General features: G+C 34.9%; 1 protein-coding gene across 1 annotated transcript; it reads right to left on the reverse strand.

The window, feature by feature from the left end:
* Nucleotides 1-4,759: 4,759 nt before the first annotated feature.
* Nucleotides 4,760-17,822, reverse strand: LOC101264350 (large ribosomal subunit protein eL20z). Its single transcript, XM_010326436.4, has 4 exons — nt 17,417-17,822; nt 7,116-7,191; nt 6,636-6,750; nt 4,760-5,119 (listed from the first exon to the last, which is right to left on the reverse strand). Exons 1-4 carry the CDS (start codon nt 17,643-17,645, stop codon nt 5,060-5,062), a joined length of 480 nt encoding a protein of 159 aa, XP_010324738.1. The 5' UTR covers nt 17,646-17,822; the 3' UTR covers nt 4,760-5,059.
* Nucleotides 17,823-18,279: the final 457 nt, after the last annotated feature.

Raw genomic sequence — 18,279 nt, forward strand, 5'->3', positions numbered from 1 at the left:
TTTCTTACACGCTCTAATGCACTTTTTTCCCCTTTCCTTTTTGAACAATTTTTTTGCCAAAATCCATATTAAAAATATTAAATGTGAGATTAAATATAATATGAAAAATGTTATGCAATTATGCAAATAATAAATCACAAATAAAAGTAATTATTTAAATATAAATGAAACGTAAAATAAAAATTAGAACGAATGTATCAAACGTCTACTTAAAAAAGTAGACGTTTATGACCGCCGAAAGCCGAACGTGGAAAGTTGAAAATTGAATTTTGAAGCTCCAAATCTAATTTCCAAAGACCAAGTAAGGCAACACTGGAATTTAAGATATTATATATTATAGAATTAGAGATTAGAGATAGAGAGTAGAGAGTTGAGTGAGTAGAAGATGAATAGATGATATTGTGATTTAAAAGAATGAAATTTAGGGGTATTTATAAGTAAAAAAATGGGTTAAAGTGTAATTTTTAAAACTTTAGGGTATTAAAAAAGTTAGGGGTGGGGTAGGGGCCCTATTGGATGGATTTCTATTCAAATAGCCGTTGCGGGGCCCACTAGCCGTTACCCAACGGCTATATTTTTTTTTAAAAAATTAATCGGACCGGATCGGTAATTACCGGAACCGATAAATTCCGGAACTTACCGAATTCCGTCCCGGTACCTGTTCCGGAACCGGAAAATTCCGGTCTTAACCAGTACTAACCGGTATCAAACCGGTACCGAACCGGACCGGACCGGACCGGACAAGAATCCGGTAGGTACCGGTTCCGCTGCCACACTTACTTGTGTGACTTTGATATATCTTATTTCTCAGAGAGTGATTCAATTGACTTTTATATATATAGACAACCAAAGATCAATTTTTCACAAATTATTTTTCTTAAAAACCAACCTCCACATAATTTTTTTTTTGAAGAATATAAATTAGAAAACACAAAGTTTATATGTCGGAAAATCTAACGGATAATTTTTTTTAATTGGGGTCAAAGTTTATGATTAGACCAGTAACAAAATACAAAGTAAATTTTAATTAGATTTGTCTGGCCATTTAATATGAAACTATGATATGAAATTATGAAATGAAAGTTGAAGTTTTGTTTGAACGTGCAATTTGCATTTTTTATGTTGTATGTTTTCTCATAAATATAAAAATCTCATAAGTTGTAAAATTATTAAAATTTGGGATAATTGTATAAAATGACAAACTAATAATATAAAATAAATATAGTAGCTACCGTTTGATTTATTTGTATTCCATAGCAAACTGTTTGTCAGACCCTCTCTCCCTCATATTCTCGCTCGGCACTCTCCCTAACTCGCTCGCTTGCTGTCGTTCATCTATCTCGCTTTATACAATAGAATTGTATAAATTGTGTTTTTCTGTTTGTATAAAGCGAGAAAAAATTGTATATACACATGCAAATGCATATATCTCCGTCTTATACACTTATAATTATACAATACAAATATTTCCCTGCCCAAGTATCTTTTGTCTTTCTCTCTTTCTTGTTTTATACAATTCGATTTAATTGTATATTCCTTGTCCAGGTCTCTTTAGCCTTTCTCTCCCTGTAACGACCTGTTTAGTCGTTTTGAGCAGTAGAGTTTATTTCTGGTACTAGCTGTCTGGGTCGACGGATCCCACGACGGACCATCATGGGCACGACGGACCGTCGAGGGGGTCTCGTTCCAAAACACTTAGACTCTGAAAAATTGGGTACTGAGATCGACTCTCTGAACTTCGCGACGGAATGGCAGGACGGACCGTCGCAGGCATGACGGGCCGTCATAGACCTCTTAAATAAAATTGAGTCTCTGAACTCTGTGACGACTCAGCAGGACGGACCGTCGCAGGCACGACGGACCGTCACAGGCTGTGTAACCCTGACTGGGTCGGATTTCTGTTATAAGTTTTTAAGGGGTGTTTTGGACTATTTCTGCCTATGATTATAAAGTTAGTGGTTTAATGTTAATAGTCCAATTATTTGGGGGTTAAAGGAGATAACCTTGGAAGAAATAGTGGGTTACTTTTACCATCTCTTATACTTAATTATATGATAATTAGGGTAAAAGAAAAAGAAGAAAGAGACAGAAAAAGAGAAAGGGAGAACGAACGAACGAGAGAGGGAGAAACGAAGAGGAAAGCAAAGCATTGGAGAAGTAGATTGCTTGATCACGATTCTTCGGTGGAGGTAGGTTATGGTTTATGCTATTTCATAGTAAACTCTTAATAGCGAATGATATGTATTGGGTAGTATTGTAAAGTCTTCTATATGCTTAATTGTATGCTTGCATGATGTGATTATGTAATTGTAATGGGTTTGAAAGATGAGGTTGTGAAGCTTAAACCTAAAACCCTCTCTGTTAATGATGATGCCTTGGTGTAAAAGAGGCTTGATGAACTAAAAGAATAAGGTTAATGGGTGTCACGTTCCGACACCAGGATAGTAGTAGTGGATCGAGTGTCACGTTTCGACACCAGGATAGTAGTAGTGGATCGGGTGTCACGTTTCGACACCAGGATAGTAGTAGCGGATCGGGTGTCACGTTCCGACACCAGGATAGTAGTAGAGGATCGGGTGTCACGTTCCGACACCAGGATAGTAGTAGTGGATCGGGTGTCACGTTCCGACACTAGGATAGTAGTAGAGGATCGGGTGTCACGTTCCGAAACCAGGATAGTAGTAGAGGATCGGAGTGTCACGTTCCGACACCAGGATAGTAAAAAGAATGAATCTTGAATTATGTTAATATACTCAAATTTAAAGAACCTATTTCCAAAACGAGTATGGTGTGGAGGCGTGAGTTCTCATAGATGTGCTTGGGTTGTGGCCAATGGTTATGGTACTTGTTGTTATCTGTTGAGTATAGTAGTCGATTTTATGTTATTATCTGATATATATTGCTTTCTATTTTGAGTTGGCCGATGATACCTACTCAGTACTTGTGCCTTGTACTGACCCATGCTTGTATGTTTCTTTCTTTGTTATTTGTGGAGTGCAGCAAACATGTCATCGACTTCGACTCGTCCACAACTCTAGCCAGACTTCAGCATAATCAGATCTCAGGGTGAGCTATTGTTCCTAGCTCGGACTGGATTCTTTCCTTCGCGTCTTGATGTCTTGAAGTTCAGACATGGACCATCTCTTTTACTTATTTTAGCTTCTTAGATACTCTTAGATTTAATAATTTGAGGATAGATGTTCTTGTGATGATGACTTCCAGATTTTGGGAATAATAAGTATTGAGTTTTAGAAGTTATTTAATCGATGTTTATTAATGAGTTTTAAGTCTTCCGCATTATATTCTGTTTCTTATGGTTGAAATGTTGGGGTTTAGATTGGTTGGTTCGCTCACATAGTAGGATAAGTGTGGGTGCCACTCGCGACTCGTTTTGGGTCGTGACACTCCCTTTCTCGTTTTACACAAATTCGAATCGTATATAATTTCTTTCTTTCTCGTTTTATACAATTCGATTTAATTGTATACAAATTCAAATTTTATACAGATATACAAACACATACAATTGAATTGAGAGGCTTACAACAATTTATACAAATGAGAGGCTAACAACAATTTATACAAATGATCTGCCGGCGAAATTATACAAATCTAAAGAGGAACCAACAAATTATACAATTGCTTCACTATATACACACACACACACACACACACACACACACACACCATCAATAGCAAGAATTTTGGGGCTTTATGTCACAATGAATAACCCCTTTTGTGTGAATTAAACTGAACCTAAAAAGTATATGCCTATTTTGCGATATATATATATATGCATATATATATATATATATATATATATATATATATATATATATATATCGCAAAGTAGGCATATACTTTTAGGCTCAGTTTGATTCACACAAAAGGGGTTATTCATGAAGCCCCAAAATATTGGACTTTATGTCAGAATGAATAACCCCTTTTGTGTGAATCAAACAGAGCCTAAAAGTATATGCCTATTTTGCGATATATATATATATCACAAAATAGACATATACTTTTAAGCTCAGTTTGATTCACACAAAATGGATTATTCATTGTGACATAAAGCCCCAACATATTTTTCTTACTATTGATGGTTATGATGAGATGACAAAGAGAGCTGATTTCGGACTTTTCATAACATTGGAGCATAACTGGAAAGAGAACGTGGGGCAAAAAGGAACTAAAAGATATATGACACCTGAAGCTCTACTTAAGGTAGAATACTGTCCAAGATTTGATAATTGGTCTCTTGGATGCACTATTTATACATATATATGTTCGCTATGGAGCGCAATTATGCAAGTTTTTTATACCATACAAATATGAATTTTGTGTTTGCTATATATGAAAGCTGACTTAAAAATTATCCCAATTTCTTTGTAAAACACTTCTAAAAGTCAAAAACTAACTTAAAAGTAGGTTTGACCAACTTTTAAGCCAATCTAAAAAGTTGATCAAACATATTTTTAAGTCAGTCTTTGACTTCTAAAAGTGTTTGACAAATATAAAAATTAACTTAAATTAGTCAAAAATGACTTAAAATAAGTTAGAAGGTTTTGACAAAATAAAAAATGACTCATAATAAGTTTCAAAAATGACTTAATAAGCCAGAAACAAAAATAGATCATTCTCTATTTTTTATTATTTTACTTGAGACATTGAGGAGACACTGTCATAGACCAAAACAAAATAACCTAAAGCGATACAATGCTAAATGTACCGTCAACCTCTTCCATAGGAATCCAAAAAACAATTTAGTACAATCCTCCAAATCAAATACTGCATTTATATCGGCCATTTTAACAAATACTTGGAAGAATACATTGCACCAAGACTAACTTAGAATTGCATTACCAGAATATAAGCATCACTCAGTTGGTATCTGCTATATACAAATTGCAATAATAAAAAATGATTCCAAACATATCCAGTGAAATCTTGCTAGGTGGACATATTCGTGAAAATTCCTTTCCCTTTCATTTATCTTTTTTTTTTCCTTTATGAATAAATATATGTGCGAAAATTTACACCATTTGCAGCATGAATCGGTCTCTCACCAGGTATAATTTACCTTTGTTACATCAAGAGTCACAGCAACCAAAGCAAGTGTAGCCTGATGAGAGAACAATATGAACATAGTCAAAGCGAATGACATTAGGCGGAATAGCTAAGACATGCAAGAATAACACAGAGCACCAGAAGTGTGTGAAAATGCTGGTACCATGTTTTCCTTTGGTGTTCTGGCAACAGCAGATAATTAGTTATCAAACGGTCCGTAACTGAAACTATTTGACCCCTTCAGCACTAACGAGCCAACAACAGATACTCAAATTTAAAGGAATATATTTGTTGTTCAAATTTTGCTAAAAAAATGCCATTATACTCATGAAAGAAGGAGCATTTTCTTAACAGTATTTGCTTTGTATTCGCAATTCACAAATCTGTCTAACAATATTTTCTTAACGATTCTAGAGAAGTCACACCTAAAGGTTTATTTTTTGAAAATGAAGTCACACCTAAAGGTTTATTTTTTAAAAATGAAGTCAAACCTAAAGGTTTATGAGAATATAAACACATGTCCAGAAATTAAAGCCTTCAGTGCATAACTCCTCTAGTTCTTGATCCTCCTCCATTCAAGATTATTAACTTCTGCTTCAAGCACATTAATATAAAATTTCTACAGAGAGCCACCCAAACAGAATATATGCTCAAACTTCATGTGTTTATGAAAAGGCAGTAATATGTTACACATCTACACTATATGGGAAACCTATAACGAGGAGCTCTAGGGTAATTGAACATGTGATGCACATATCTATACTGTTCCAAGAAGTATAAAATTTAGGAACTAGACTAATTTCAATACACTCATCCCAAATTCTCCTCAAAGAAGAAAGTAAGGTGTCTATAATTTCCTTCCCGAACCATCTGTCACATCCCACCCAAAGGATAAGGTCTATGTGCTGCCTCATATGTATATCTACTTTCTTCTACTCAGCCAACAAACTTCTGAATTCTTATGATATGTGAATGAAAGAAGACAGTCAATCGAGAAATATGTAGCTAGAAACTTAGTGTAGAAAGGCCAAGCTTCATCTATTATAGTCTGCAAGTTTTACTGCAACATGCAAGTCTACTTGTTAGAATTTCCTCTCCTAGTTCCTAATCAGAACACATCCTTTCACAATGCTCAACAATATAATGCGACAATAAATCAAGGAATTCCCAACATTTTTCCACTGAGACAACTTCAACAAGCTAGTCCCATGCCCAGGTTAGAAGGCACGACTGTTGAGCTGTGACTACACTAAACTTGCAACAGGCAGTAACTTGTTCGAATTGCCAGTGCATTCAAATACAACCATACATGTTATACAGTTAAAAATCTTATCTCTCTATTCCCTCAAATGTCGGGCCAATATAGGTTAACCTCAGTAAAAAAGAAAATGCACGTGAAACTCGAGATTGCACAAATAAAGCCATTATACAAAAAGCATATGCAATAAATGAATTGATATAGCCATTTAAAAGAAAAGAATGAATTGACCAAATAAATGTACTGATACCTGATCAAAAATAAAAATAAAATAAATACATGAATTGATATTGCAAGAGATGAATAAACTTACCGCTAAGGTGCATGCAATAAATCCAGGTTTTTCTCTATAATCGAGCCGAGCACACAAAAGAAGAAAAGCTCCAATGTACCAGGGAATGGCACCAAGAAAGAAACCAATAATGAACCTTGCAAATAAAGTCAGAAGAGCATTAGAGAACAAATCATGGTTGACATTTTCGGTTGAGCTTTCCCTGAATCATAAGATCTAGTTTATAATGATCAGGTCCATCAATGTCAGGATCCAGTAAATCCATTAGAAAATTTCACACTAGGTTCTATGTTTCTAAGTTGTTACCCCTGTGCGCATTTACTTTTTTGTTGCCCAAAAATCTAAAGTCTGACCTCGTTTTTCTCTTAGCTAAAATTTAGTGACTGATTTTGGTGAGCGGAGAATTTATAATAATAAGTCAGTGAAGGTTATTACATCACTTAGTTCCTCAGACAAACAAATGAGGAAAGGAGGAAAAGAAAGGCAAAGATAGGAACTTACAAGAACCAGCCAATTCCCATACCACAACAAGGAAGCCGATGCTCCCTTATGGGTCTACCTTCGGCAAAAACATAACCTAAAATCAGAGCGAAGCCAAAAATGAGAATATGGTATATAAAAGTCTAAACATTAGTCTTTTGAATAGCCAAGGATCCCCTTTGAAGATAAACTATACAAAGCACCAAAACAATGAAAATCATCTCATAGTTCTCCACTTTTGATTGAAAGGAAATGCAGGGAAGTATTTAAAACTGACAAGTATCCATCCCCCTGTTTATATGCGTTACTTTTGCAAATCAAGAAAGAAAAAGCTACCTAATTTTATACTTCTAATGCAATTCGGACTTCAATAAAGCAGGAAGTATCAGACACATGGTTAATGCCTTATTGATCAATGATCAATCTGTATATACTTTTGATACCTAGTTAAAGCCTCATTGACCAAATTATATCCGTAAATTTGATGCCTACTTAAGCCTCATTGACTAAATTCTCTCCATAATTTTTTTTTGATAACAAGGGAATCCGCAGTTGCTGCCCTTTGGGTGCGCACAGGGTGAACCCGGATCTTGTGTAATTGTAACGACCTGTTTAGTCGTTTTGAGCAACAAACTTCAATTCTGGAAAAACAGGCTGAGGCGACGGACCAAACGACGATCCGTCATGGGCACGACGGACCGTCGCAGGGTCTCGTTTCAAAACACTTAGAAAATCTGAAATTGGGTACTGAAAATCGACTCTCTGAACTTCGTGACGGAATGGCAGGACGGACCGTCACAGGCGTGACGGACCATCATAGATTGTTCAGTGGAAATTGACTCTCTGACTCTTGCGACGACCTGCAGGACGGACCGTCGCAGGCACGACGGCCCGTCACAGGTTGCGCAAATCCCAGGCAGAATCGGATTTCCTTACACGTTTTAAGGGACGTTTTTGGACTACTCCTTCCTTAATTATAGATTTTGTGGGTTTATATTAATAACTCAAATTCTTGGGGGTTAAAAGAGGTAACCCTAAGTTAATTAGTGGGGTATTATTGCCATCTTTTACACTTAATTATATGTTAACTAGGGTAAAAGAAAGAGGGTTTGAATAAAGAAAATAGAGAGAACAAGGAGAGAGAGAAATTGATCGATCAAGAGGCAGAGGGAATATCAAAGCTTGGGAAATTGCTTGTTGATTCCAATTCTTCGGTGGAGGTAGGTTATGGTTTTCATGCTTCATAAGTAAACTCTTAATAGTGAATGATATGTATTGGTAGTATTGTAAACCCTACTATATGCTTAATGGTATGTTTGCATGAATATGATTATGTGATTGTGATAAGATAAGCATGATGAAAATATTGAATCCCAAATCTTGAAAAGAAACTTTAATATACATTATTAATGATGATGCCTTGGTATAGAAGAAGGCTTGATGAATTAAAGTAATGGGATGATGATGCCTTGGTATAGAAGAAGGCTTGATGAATTAAAGTAATGGGATTGATGATGCCTTGGAATAGAGAAGGCTTGATGATTTACAGAATGATATTAGTGGATCGGAGTGTCATGTTCCGACACATAGTATTAGTGGATCGGAGTGTCACGTTCCGACACATAGTATTAGTGGATCGGAGTGTCACGTTCCGACACATAGAATTAGGGGATCGGAGTGTCACGTACCGACACATGTAGGGGATCGGAGTGTCACGTTCCGACACATGTAGGGGATCGGAGTGTCACGTACCGACACATGTAGGGGATCGGAGTGTCACGTTCCGACACATGTAGGGGATCGGAGTGTCACGTTCCGACACATAGAATTAGGGGATCGGAGTGTCACGTTCCGACACATAGAATTAGGGGATCGGAGTGTCACGTACCGACACAAGAGGAGGAAAGATAATGAATCTGGAAAGATGATAATATACTCAACTTAATATACTTAATTCCCAAATGAGTATGGTGTTGAGGCTTGAGCCCTCATGGATGAACTTGATGGTACTTATTGATGATTATAATACTTGTTGTTGCTACATGTTGAGTTTTATAGTTGATTTACGATAATATTGATATATACTGTTCCCTATTTTGAGTTGGCCGATGATATCTACTCAGTACCCGTGTTTTGTACTGACCCCTACTTTTATGTTTTTCTTCTTGTTATTTGTGGAGTGCAGCAAACGTGCCGTCATCTTCGACTCAACAGTAACTCAAGCCAATCTTCGTCACACCGGATCTTCAGGGTGAGCTAACGCTTCTAGCTTGGACTGGATCTTCTCCTTCATGTCTTGATGCCTTGAACTTCCGGCATGGACTAGCTTCTTATGTATTTTTAGCTTCTTAGAAACTCTTAGAATTAGTAGTTTAAAGTAGATGTTCTTGTGATGATGACTTCCAGGTTTTGGGAATAATAGATGTTGAATATTGATAGTTATTGAATTGGTTTTTATTAATGAGTTTAAGTCTTCCGCATTACTTTCTGTTGTTATTACATTGAAATGTTAAGGTTTAGATTGGTTGGTTCGCTCACATAGGAGGGTAAGTGTGGGTGCCAGTCGCGGCCCGGATTTGGGTCGTGACAGTAATAGCTCGCCGACCACACAGGAGAGGTAAGCCACATTAGCCCTGTGCAACGAGTTCGACCCCGAAGCCAACCCCCAGCTGTTGCAGGAAAGGGGTTTCGAATTTGAGACATGCATTGTGGAAATCCCAAACCAAATCATCTAAGCCACCCTGAAGGATATAATTCTCTCCATAATTTTGATGCCCTAGTTCAAGAAGCATTATCAAAATTCCCGCCATAGCCCATATTTACTGCAAAACAACATAATCTACACAGATACATAAACAAAATATATTTCACTAGTTTCTTACACTAACAAATGTGAGGTCTAAATCAGAAAGAAACTGAGAGACAAATAAGAGACTCCCTCCTCTTCCACTTGTGCACATCAAACTGATTAACATCAATATTTCATAGGTTCCAACCACCAAGCTAAAGTAATCACATCAAATTTCCAGGTATTGTCATATGAACATCAAGAGTCGGTCAACAAGAATACCAGGTGAGCTGACAAAAGCAATAACCTCCTTTTCTCAGTTTCTTTTTGCATATAGCATGAAAATCGTTATCATAAATTTCAAACGCACAGAGTTCAAGCGCAGTAGAAAAGAAGACTCGAAACTAAAACTTTGGATGGTCAATGAAAATTAAAATGTTAATACAACAAAGGGGTTTAGACTACACCATCTGCACTAATATTTTGTTAGGTGACTTGCCTCCTTAGCCTATGACACAAAAAGGGTTGTTTGATTTGCAGGAATTATAATGCAAGAATTATTTATGCAGTGAATAACAATCAAGGGACTATTTTTGGATAAAGTAATAATTTTATTAAAATTCAAGCAAATTAACTTGTTCGTATATACCAGAAAGTAGAAAATCTACAAAAGATGTGATATTCCATGAACAACATCCTACACACACCAATCCTTTGGGACTGTTATATGCTAAAAAATAATATCATGATTGTTATCAAATGAATAACATAACAAAGAATAATCTCATAGGAATTACCTACTTGAAAGGCATTTTTTTTGTTGTTAAATACTTATATCACAAAATTATGTATAGAATCCAGCATGCTTAATGCAAGTATAATTTAGTACTCTGCATAAAGTTATGCAGGAGTTTCATTTTACATGGACACCCAAACTGAGCAGTATTTAGTCTTACCTATCATACCAAAATTATGGCCAGTAAAATATTGCATTAAGAGTCAAAAGAGATGGTGGAAGCTAATACCTTCATGTGTATGGTGGTCAGTCTGGAAAGAAAGGAATGAAAGATGTTTTAAAGATAGATCCAATTCAATCCACAAAGCTGAATGGAATTGTATAATATCTCTACTTTTTTGGTGTCGACAACTTTGTATAGATGATATAGATCTAATTATAGATTTGATAGGAAATCTGTAATCATCCCTTTTAGGAGGTAGCCAACATATATACGAAAGAATTTAACCTTATCCGTTTCAAAAATAAAATAAAATATTTCATTTACGGGAATTATATTTTTGCCTCATCCCTCCACCCCAAGCCAAACATCGTTCTCTTATGCATGATTTTTTGGAAGGATATTTTCCCAATCCCTCGTATCAAATGAGCATTCTATATTGAACAAGAAAACTTTATGTCTAATATCAACAACTAAGAGAGGTTGTTGTTATTGTTTCTTTCTTATAGAGTTTAACATCACTTTTTCTAGCTATGCTTTTTTCATTGTTTTTGTGAAATTAGATCTTAGGCCTAACTCCACCCCAAAAGCTAGCTCAAAGGGAGAAAGATTGCCCAAGTCTTATAAGGAGTCCACCCATCTCATTAATCACCGATGTGAGACTTTTCGTCATTCTTTAACACCCCACCTCACGCCCAATACTTAGCGTCTCGTGCCTGGACAATTTTGACTTTGGGGGCCCCAACATCAAGTGAGAGGGCCCTGCTATAATACCATGTTGACTTAGGTCTTAGGCCTAACTCACACCCCAAAAGCTAGCTCAAAGGGAAAAAGATTGTCCAAGCCTTATAAGGAATCCAACCATCTCACTAATTCCCGATGTGGGACTTTTTTTTTATTTTTTTAACACCTCACCTCACGCCCAAATCTTAGCATTTGGTGTGTGACAATTTTGACTTTGGGGGGCCCAACATCGGGTGAGACGGACCCTGCTCTGATACCATGTGAAAATTAGGTCTTAGGCCCAACTCACACCCCAAAAGCTAGCTCAAAGGGAGGAGAATTTTCAAGCCTTATAAGTAGTTCACTCATCTCATTAATCACCAATGTGAGACTTTTTGTCATTCTTTAACAATTTTCTTCTTGTTTTACTAGGGTTTGATGCACTTAAGCTGAGGGTCTTTCAGAAATAGCCTCTCTACCTTCACTGGGCAGTGGTGAAGTCAGCGTATACTCTAATCTACTCTACCCAAACCCCACTTAGTGGAAATTCACTGAGTATGTTGTTGTGGTTGTACTAACAACTAAGAGAGTCAATAAGGTTTTGGTAACAATACTCATTAGCCATCACATTTACTTCTCACAACACATTTTAAGACCAACTAATAAGGGAAGTAACATGGTTTAAGAGGTTGATATTGAAAGACCAATTCTTATATTCTCTATCACCATCTCATAATTTTCCTTCCAGACCTATCATTTATTACAACCGAGAAATTGTTTGTTTTCAGCCTCAAAAGGGAGTGGATAACGAATTATCTTTATACCTTTCTCTACTTAAATACCAAAATTGGTTCATATCAAGACTCAAACATGTGAGTATGCCTTTCTCTCCATGTACTGCCTTTGCTGCTGAACTAAAGCCCCAGGAAATTCATTCGCATAACCTTTAACAAGCTTTAATTAAACCCAAATACATGTATATATTTTAGTATCTAATTACCTTAATATGAATTGTTTTCAGACGTGGATGAGAAAAACACGCTAAACCTCCACAAACTATTATAAGAAGTATAACATGATTTCTCAGCATAGTTAACTTTCTTTATTACCTTTTCTGACTCACAATCAGTGATCCTTGTCAAATTTTGGAACACTAGGACCAAAGGAAGCATGTGTAACTCACACAACAAAATCAAAAGTACTTTTGGGAGTTCACTTACAGAGAACATTAAGAGATAAATAATCAAATACCATATGAGCGCTCCCCATCCTCTGTTCCACAAGAAGTCTTAAATCTTGTCACATGTTAGGGCATCTCCAACCCAATCCTCTATTTTACTCTTCAAATATAGAGTTCTCTATTTCTTCAGACAACCAACTCCAACCCAATTCTCTATTTTACTCTCTAAAAAGGAATCTTTTTCTCTTTTCTCAATATTATATTATTATTTTTTATTTCATTTTTATTTTTTTATTTCGTAATATATATTTCTGTTTTTCCAAATAATTACCTTATATAATTTTTTATGTGATGTAAAATGATATTTTATCTTAAATTTTTAAATAACATAAATTGCAACATAAATTCGGGGGGCAAAATAAAAGTGACATACAATTACATAAACATGCAATTTTCAAAATCATTATGTTGCTCCCATAAATGCTCTATAATGCATTACGGAGATAAAAATGAGCATTTTTGTCCTTAATTTATGTCTAGCTAAAAGTTGTTCAAACCAGAGATTTTCATCTACCACCACTTCTATAGTTGGAGTTGGAGCCTCTACAACATCTTGAATTGGTGCTTTGAGAAACTATTAGTGATTCAAATGTTTGTGATTACATGCAAAGAGAACAACAACGAGTACTTGAAATAAAAATCAACAATCACAACTGCAATCACAACCACAATCGCAACATTTTTCGAAATCATATCCTATTTTTTTTCCGAATAGTGCTAGATCTGGAAACAACCTATTGGATTACTAAAGTATTATTGTGATCAATTAATTATTATATTATGCATTGTATTTTATCTTGTCTTTAAATTTTTATGTTATGTATTGTATTGTTGTCTTGTATGTAAATTATTATGTTATGTATTGTATTGTTGTCTTGTACTTAAATTATCATATCATGTATTGTATTTTTAAATTAAATTTTCATCTTGCCATTTAATTTTTTATATTCTTTAAAATGAAAATTTATAATATATGAAAATTAGAAAAAAAATTAAAATACTTTTAATTTGAAATTAAAGTAGTATATACTAAAAAACATTTTAAAGATATTATATTACATTTAAAAAACAATTATGAATATTAGATATTTAATTAATGAAATTATATATAAAATAATATGTTGATTAAAAAGTAATAGAAATAATAATATAATAATGAAAAAGTGAAATAGAGATTGTGAATAGTACTTCTCCAAATTTGGAGAAATGCCGTTCACCTCTCTATAAATGGAGTATAGAAAGCAATATGGAGAAGGGTTGGAGAGAGCATTCTTTATTTTACTCTTCAAATATAGAGAATGGAGAGTAAAATATAGGTGGGTTGGAGATGATCTTATACACAATGATGAATTTGGCCTTTGATTGATAAATAGACCACCAGATTTGGTGGGACACATCACTTAGTAGTTTCTTTAACATCATTACACTTCTTAAAACAGATCATGGAACTTTAATACCTTTTACTTGACTAGAAGGACCATTACATGTCAATGTATTCAGGTTCGATTTCTTGCGAGGCAAAAATACTAGGTGATTTCTTCTCAAATGTCCAAGCCATGGAAGACAAAATTACCTGGTGTGTACTAGCCGGAGGTACCAACTAGCTCGTGGAATTAGTCGAGTAGCACACAAGCGACCCCTACACCATGGTTTCAACTCTCTTGGATTGAATTTCAAATGGTGATATCATCACCCCTATTGCTCTCGAAATTAAACTATATTAAATAAAAGCTGCATTGGGTTGCATAATTGGATATAGGTATTCTTCAACAAAACTTAATGTTATACCTATAAGTCTCCATATTACAACCAGAAACTGAGTTGCAGAGTAAAGACTACTTTAAATCAATAACTCCCTCCATCCCAATTTATGTGACACTCTTTCCTTTTTAGTCGGTCCTAAAAAGAATGACATATTTTTATAATATTTAGTAACAATTAACTTAAAACTACTCATTTCTCTTAGTAAGATGATTTATAGCAACACAACCTTAGTAGCTCGGACTCCCCAAAATGTTGCCGCACATGTGTCAGATTATCCAGAAATGCACTAGTTTTGGAGGCATTTTTGAAAAGTCTCATATCATGCAATTATCTATGACCTATTTTAGACTACAAGTTCCAAAAGTCTTTCATTCTTAAATTAGTGTTCACTCAAACATCTTCACATAAATTAGGACTCATGGAATATTATAGGTGGGTGGAGCTGAAACGACTAAACATATTTTCGATTACCTATCTTTGCAACTATCTCATTCTTATAAGTATATAAAATTTTGTAATTTCTCTTTTGAATTGCGTGATGCTTGTTCCTTTATTGTCTGTTCCAAAGAGAGTGACATCTTATTAATATTTCCTTTAAGAATGGTAAAAAACAAAATATAACAAGGTATCCTATTGACCTAAACAAGTTGTGTGGGTAACCAAAGAGTGAAATACAAGTAAGTTCCTAGAACAATGTCTTCTTACACATAGTCTAGAATATCAAAAACATATTTAGAATCTTTTAGGTATTCTATGACGAGACAATCCTCCATCTTTGCTCAAACTAGCTAGCACTTCCATTATTCTTCCTACATAGTCCGACTTATTCCCTTTAGGTTGACAATTATTTTCCAGAGTTGGTTTGTTCACTTACAATGTAAAAAGAGATGGTTAATAATCTCTTCTTGTTTTCCACATAGGTAACATCTAAAACAAAATAGGTAGCTCCTTTACCAAATTGTTCTACGTCAAAACTACCTCTTTTGCCAAGAACCAAGTGAAACAAGAAACTCTAAATGAGATTTTGACTCTTTATATCATCTTCCATGGCCAAAATCCAACCTGATTGTTGGAAAGGTTATATTCTCTATAAGCTGACTTCACAAAGAACTTCCCCTAACTGTACCTTTGCCATATCATGCAATCATCAGAGGCCCTTTGAATTGTGATAAGGTGTTGCATAACTTTGTAATCATGTCAATCTCCTAATCATTTAATAATCCTTTGAAGCTAAGGTTTCACCCTTGCTCTGTCCACAACTCACTCATAATTTCCCCTTGTTGTTGGCAAAAGATTATAAATGTATGACCCTCCGGGGTGGCCCAGTGGTTTGGGCTTGGGACTTCCATGTTGGAGCTGTCAAGTTCAAAATCCCTTGCCAGAGATATGCCTTTTGAGTCGAGCTCGTCGTATTGGGCTTACATAGTGAGGGTTACCTCCTATGTGGTTTGCGAGTTATTACATAGGAGAGGAGTTTTTACCCTGTGCGCATCCAAAGGGTAGCGACTGCGGGTTTTCCTTGTCATCAAAAGATAAAAGATTATAAATGTATGGAAAAAAGTAACTTCAGTAGACTTGATCTAGATGTAATCTTCCCAACAAGATGTCTTTGAGTAATACCCTACCTTGAGTCTGGACTTGCATATGATTGACGGCCACAAGTTCCTGAAGGACTTCCATACTCTAACCCCCATAAGAGATGTTCACACGATCTATAGCCCAATTACCTTCAGCTCCATATTTGATTATGATTACATCCTTCCACATTGAGTTCTTATCTGTAGTAAACCTCCATAACCACTTCATCATCAAGCTTTGGTTCTACATCTTCAATTTTTTAATTCCCCTTTCTTCTTGTTAACTGATAGGTATCAAGTTGACTAGGTGAATTTTTCTTCTCACAATTACCTAGCCATAGAAAATTTCTTCTTAGTGTATTAATTTTTCTCACTACACTTGCAGGAACAGGAATAGAGATATCATATATAGATAGGCGTAGCATAAAGTACACTAGTAATAAAAGTTAATCTTCCACCCAGATATAAGTATCGATTCTTCCAGTTTGTTAATTCTTTTTCACAATTCTCCAATACTCCATTATGGATCACTTTAAAATTACTCTTAGATCCTAAAATTTCAGCCAAACTATGTATCTCCCTTACATCGTTAACTGGACAAATATAACTCTTACTCCAGTTTATATACTAATCCAGAAGTGGCTTCAAACAAAATGAAAATCACCCTCAGTATTTTCAATTGATCTTTGTCAACAACACGAGATACTAGTGTATTATCAACATAATCATTGAACCTGATCCATTTATCAAATTTTGCAACTTCCGATCAATGATGAAAAATAAGGGTGACATGAGATCCCGATATCTGGAATGCTTCCAATAAAAGTTTTAAGTCATATGCATGGCCGCACAAAAGGTCATCTCCACCTGTTGTAGCACATAAGTTGTCTGATTTTCAAAATTACAACTCTTGAAAATTTTGACAAGACTTCCATGAGAATATCTTTCGTTGACATCATATTGTAATTTTCTTTTCACAATGGTGTATATAACAACTTAAACCAAATAATAAGTTCCAAAAAACTATCTTTCTTTTGTAAAACTCAGTTTCAATCAAACCATGCAACATAAGTTGAAACAGACGGATATCTATATCTAATTATATTATAATCCATTTCTAATCCCAGCATATCCAAATTATCTTATTTGATATACCAATTATACCTCAACTTAAGCACACAAATCCAACAAAGTAAATGGAACTACAAACAAATTTGACTTTTCTATATTCTCATTTTAATTTGAAAAACATTAGGAAAAGAAAAGAAAATCACCTTGAACGGTCTGATAACCATGAGGATAGTAACAGGGAGGAACAACGGGGACACCAGGAGGAGGTATAGGTTGAGGGAAACCGAAGACCGGTTGAGATTGCGAAGGAGGAGTTTGATAATTGGGGACTCCTTGAAATGTCCCGTAGTAATAGTTTGCCGGCAATGGCTCGCCAGTGGCTGCCACCGTCCCCGGAGCTTCTCTATTCATCTTTCCACCCTCTTCGCTCATTCTTCTCCTTCGATAGATGATCGATCGATCAAAGGTTTAGGGTTTCGATCAAAAAGAGATTGTGATCAGCGATTTGTTTGATCATTTGAGATGTTTAGGCCTAGCAAAATCCGGACAGGTGTACATTTATTTTTCTTGGGCAAAAACTATTTTGCTTTTAAACAAGATAAATATAAAGAAAAAGAAGTCATATAATAAGTTTATCATTTTATTTTTATTAATTGATTGAATTTCAAAATCAATTCAGAATATTTTACTTTTTTTAAAAAAAAAAATTAACATTTAACTGCCTAAATAAATTGAAGGTATGATTGGTAACAAATACTTTTTTTCTTGATTTGTCAAAAATGACTAGTAAAAAGTTAAAATTAAAAAAGTAAAAGGGACAAAAAGGAATACTCGAATGGAGCCCATTTAACATGAATTAAAATTCATTAAACTTTAATGTGGATATCGAATGTAAAGTGAATAATAGATAAATAAATTTCTTTTTATTTTTAGCTTAAGGGTTGAATATATATATATATAATATAATTTTTTTGCGCTTCGCGCGGTCATAAATAATAATTGCATTGAATTTACAAATATTATTTTACTAATATCGTTACATTAAAAATAATAAAAAACAGGTTCT

Source organism: Solanum lycopersicum, chromosome 8 (genome assembly GCF_036512215.1).
Source record: "Solanum lycopersicum chromosome 8, SLM_r2.1".
Lineage (NCBI taxonomy): Eukaryota > Viridiplantae > Streptophyta > Magnoliopsida > Solanales > Solanaceae > Solanum > Solanum lycopersicum.